Source organism: Cibotium barometz, chromosome 15 (assembly GCF_041138505.1).
Source record: "Cibotium barometz isolate CiBa-2024 chromosome 15, ASM4113850v1, whole genome shotgun sequence".
Classification (NCBI taxonomy): domain Eukaryota; kingdom Viridiplantae; phylum Streptophyta; class Polypodiopsida; order Cyatheales; family Cibotiaceae; genus Cibotium; species Cibotium barometz.
The window spans coordinates 57248020-57252818 of NC_141060.1; the positions used below are offsets into that span (position 1 = coordinate 57248020).

At 45.2% G+C, this 4799-nt stretch overlaps 1 protein-coding gene across 1 annotated transcript; it reads right to left on the reverse strand.

The window, feature by feature from the left end:
• Nucleotides 1-1330: 1330 nt before the first annotated feature.
• On the reverse strand, nt 1331-4093 carry LOC147631457 (uncharacterized). The gene is made up of 2 exons (XM_086809857.1): nt 3833-4093; nt 1331-3679 (listed from the first exon to the last, which is right to left on the reverse strand). The coding sequence occupies exon 2, from the start codon at nt 3082-3084 to the stop codon at nt 1702-1704; it is 1383 nt and encodes a 460-aa protein (XP_086665983.1). The 5' UTR covers nt 3085-3679; nt 3833-4093; the 3' UTR covers nt 1331-1701.
• Between the last annotated feature and the right edge of the window lie 706 nt (nt 4094-4799).

Genomic DNA, 4799 nt, shown 5'->3' on the forward strand with positions numbered 1-4799 from the left:
ATAGCCATAGCATGAAGACAAGACGCTCACAAGAGCATTTCTTCTGAGCAAGCAAAAGAGCTAAAAAGCAGTGTGAGAGGAGAGAGAGGCTGCGAGAGCAGGGAGAGGAAGAGGCTGCGAGGGGGTCGACGGGAGGGTGAGTGAGGAGGAGGGCTGGAGGCTGTGAGAAGGCGCGTGAGGGAGAGGGAGTGAGACAGCTGGTGAGGGAAAGGGAGGGAGAGTGTGAAAGAACGGGAAAGCTGGAGAGGTAGCGAGGGAAAGGGAGCGAGAGTGAGCGGGTGAGGGAGGTCGACAGTGAAAGAGAGAGATTAGGGAGGTCGAGAGCGGTGGAGAGGAGGAGGAGGAGGAGGAGGAGGAGAGAATAGCGTGGGCAGGGTGCAGACCGCCCCCACCCTTTTATATATATAAGGGTGGGGAACATGTATATTCCCCACCCTTTTATATATATATATATAGTCAAGGAGGGGCAAAAAACAGGGTTTTACAAGATGACTGCTTATTGAAAGCATGTCAAATGAACCCACTCCTTGTCGTCGGGAAAAGTCTCATCTCTACATACCCTATGGGAAAAAATCTCTCTTTCAAGGAGGTAAAAAGAAGAAGAAGTTTATTAATAGATGCCAACAATTACTGTAAATGTACATGTAATGGCAAATGTCTTTTGTGAATTAAGTTTGCAGCATACCATTTTGAACAAGAAAGCAAGAACACAATATGCTTCATGTCCAAGGCCAAGCATACCACAAAATTCATGTGGTATGCTTCATGTCCAAGGCCAAGCATACCACAAAATTCAAAATGGTTGGCACAGCCCTGCCTTGCATGTGCCTCTTGGTTGCAGTCATAATGAATATCCCGATGGAAAGTTCAAGTTATTTCTCAAACCAAAGTGCAATCTGAACTCCATGAGAGTACTCGCAAAGATTCAAATATCAATTCCATCATGCAGAGCACAAACTACGTTTTGACATCCACTCATGTCATTAGCGCCCAAGAGTAGGTGCAAATTCATATGCAAAGATACTCCCATCTTGGTGGAGAAATCTTCATGGTTTATTAAACCATCATACTGGGTTTCTAACACTCACTTGGAGGTGAAGGGTAGAGCCATGAAGGCTAGCACTAAAGACAACATACACACACACACGTGCACACTCAGAGACACACGAACACATGGTCACAATGAAGATATCAGAACCTCGGGCATTTGGTTCCAAAAGGCACAAGCATAAGCCTTTACTTGAAACAGGAAGAAACAGCAAATACAACTTAAAATTGACTAAAAAATGGTAGATAAATTGATTAAAAAATATGTGAGCCAGCCCCATCATGAACAATCTAAAATCCTCTTTTTTATATATACAAAAATTCTGCAAAATCTGGCAAGAACTGCCGGCTCCTCATCACCATTGAAGGTGAAGATCGACTAACCCTCATTTAGAATACACTAGCTTGCATTCTATAAGACTATATCTCAATTTATAAGCACAAGTATCTTGTCACAATGTGAAAGAGAACTTGGATGGACAAAGCCTATTTCCAGTGTGTCACAAGTGAGAGAGAACTTGGGTGGTGGACGAAGACAAAGACCACCTCTTTCTTCTCACAAAGGATCCTCTTTTGAACAAAAGAAGGGTTCCCTTGCAGACTTTTTTAACCCATTCAGAGGCTCTGCAACCTGACTCCACTATAGGTAACTGACTATTCAAAGGAGCGGAAGAGGATCTTTTCTAGCTGTAAAGGCCAATCTTCTCCAAGTTGTTGAGGATTCAATTCCATTGCAACCTTGAAGTCTAGGAGAGAGACTGTCGGATGTGCCATCTCCTCCTCTTTCTGCAAGATCTCTCCTCGAGTTCCACTGCCATGTGCCTGAAAGCTGTTGCCAATCCAAATTCCATTTGAATCATCAGCCACCTCCGATCCAGACAAATGGCCCTCTCTCTTTGACCTTGAGAAACTTGCAGGACCACTGTCCAGCCTATGGATTTGCAATCCTTGCTGCGAAGCAGAGGTTGACCTAACAAGATCAACACATGCCCCAATCAACTGCCTGAGAAACGTGTCAAGTCCCTGATTGAGCACCTCCACACAATCTTGGTTCACACCTTCCAGACCCTCCAATGCTGCTATATGTTCCATCCGTCTTTGCAGCGTCTCTGCATCAGGCAAGTCATCTGAGTTCAAAAACTCCTCCTCTGCGTCTTTGACGAGTAAAAATTGTGATAGCGATCCAGTCAAACCAACATATGGTGGCTTTGTAGCAGCGCCTATACTGCCAGGACAGAAGGGAACACCTAATGGTGCCCTAATAAACCCACTGTCCCGATATTGATGTTCTAGCTCTGAACATAATTCAACTTTGGCTTTGCTTATATCCATATCTGGTGATGGAGATGTAACAATGATCCTACGCCGTTTGCCAACCCGGATAGATCTGCCATCCAGATCTGCCTCTGACTGCCCAGCAGCACCTTGAACCTCCTGTGATGGTCTATGCAAATCAACACCACCACTCTTTCCATCATTGGCCCCCCCCAAGGGTCCCAGGGGGCTTGGCTTGTCTGTGCTGATCTTACAGTCATGAGCTCCTGACCTCTCTTTTTTGGGGGACACTGCAGAAAAGTTCCCATTTGACCAGATGGAGGTGTTCGCCACTGCTGGGGATGCCGGAGCTCTAGAGGCTGCATCATGAGAAGGCGTGAATTGTAAGAACGGCTTTTTGCAGATCCACTTCATAGGCTTGGATGTGTCCTGGACAAGCAGAGATGGTGGAGGAGCTTCACTCCTGATGGCATTGTTCAGTACTGCTCTGATGATTTGATTATGTAGCCCAATGTTTTCTTTGCCAATTGTCAGCACAACTAGCTTGTCCAGCTCTGGCTTGTTGAACCTCAAGCTTACATAGCCCTTGAAGTAAGTGAAATACTGAATGGCCCTCTCAGGCCCTATTCTTTTCACCATCTGTGCTTTCAAGTCCTGCAGGTTGATTCGAGACTGTTGCTGAGAAGGTGGCATTTCAGGCTTTGTCTGCCATGCAATGGAGACTTTACTTGCTTGGCACCCCTGCCGCCCTAGCACAAGCATAAGAGGGTGAGCTATGTTCAGCACTGAAGGTGCAAAACATGCTGCATGGGGTTACTTTCTTGACATCCTTAAGCGTACAAAACTGTTCTTGATCGTGCCGATCCAGAATGTGGTGTTTCCAGCTCTATTTGCCATGATAGAGCCTGCCATCAGTAAGCCTAAATTCAGAGCAAAACTCGAAATTTTTCCTGCTCCTGCTGCATGTGATCATGATACATAATGTAGCATATCAGGCTATGTCTACCATACTAGACTATACAAATTTGGTCCAAGCATAGATGGCAAGCCAACATTCAGCTCAGAGTTAGGGTTTTCCCTGTTCTTGATGGTCATTAAAGCTCTGGATGCCTTGCCACACCTTGCGATTCCATCACTAGGATAAAGACGGCAAGCTAAAATTGAGTGCTGATGGCTTGCTTCCTAGGGCTAGCTTCTCTGACATCTGCAAGCATCAGAATTAACGTTTTTTTTCTCTCTTCTTGATGGTTCTGCATCAGATCATCTTCAAATAAATGGCGATTTCAAGGGCTTGCTAAGCTGCTGGCATCTGCTAATTATGGCCGTACATAATCAGACGTAGAAAAGCTCTGTTCCGCTGCTATAAAAAAAACGAAGTGCAACACCGGATTGAAGTAAAAATGGGGGTTTTCGGGTATCAGCGGAAATCCTAACCCTAATCAGAGAGAGCTGGCAGAGCTCGAAAAAAAGGTTGCCAAAAAAGCGGAAATTTATGCGATGGAAAGCTTACCTGGAGCTTGTTTGAAGCTCAATTGCGAGTTCAAGGGTAAGGATCCACCGTTATGGCAGCTAAATTTGGCCGAATTGTGATCGATCGCGCCTGAGCTTTCTCCCCCTTTTTGCAGTCGCAAAACAGCATTGCTACAGTAGAAAATCTCTGTGCTACAGTGATTGTGTAGGCAGAAATGGTAAAACGGAAAAGAGTTTTGGGGCATTTGGTAGCCCCCGCCTCCCTCCCCACTAAATAAACAGCTAAATCCAATAACGAAACACTACACTTCGCTAAATGTGGAGGTTAAAAACTCTTCTTGCATATATTAGGTTGCGGTGCTTAAGCTCCCCCCTCGCCCCCCCCCCCCGCCGTCCCCCCCCCCCCCCCCCCCCCCCCCCCCCCACACTAAGATCACTCACAAAAATGCCATGGGAACTCATGGGAACTGAATTCAAGCTCATGACTAAGATGGCATTATAAAAGTAAAGAGATGTTCAAACACTATTCCGATGGGTAACAAGTTTGCTCAATGATGATGATGATGATGATTAAGTTGGCACTCTAGGTGTTCATTCTTAAGATTCACTAGTGTGATGACAAGGCCCAAATAATGGGTGTTAGAGGCCCTATAGAATGCCATGGGATTTACTCAAATGCGGTTTCATTCACTAGTGTGATGACAAGGCCCACATAATGGGTGTTAGAGGCCCTATAGAATGCCATGGGATTTACTCAAATGTGGTGACTAAGGTTGGATAAAGACAATTGCCTAGTCTTGGGATGATGGGCATGGAGTTGGACTAGCAAGATTGCTTGTCGATCCTTAGCGGGTAGTTGCTCACGTTTATTTATTATTTATTTATTTATTTTTTTTGGGGGGGGGGGTGTTTATCTCCAAGTAGAAAAGAATGTGTTGGAAGTTTACTTCAATGGGGTGAGACTATGCTAGAATTACTAGATAGAGGTCTCTACACATGATTGCAAG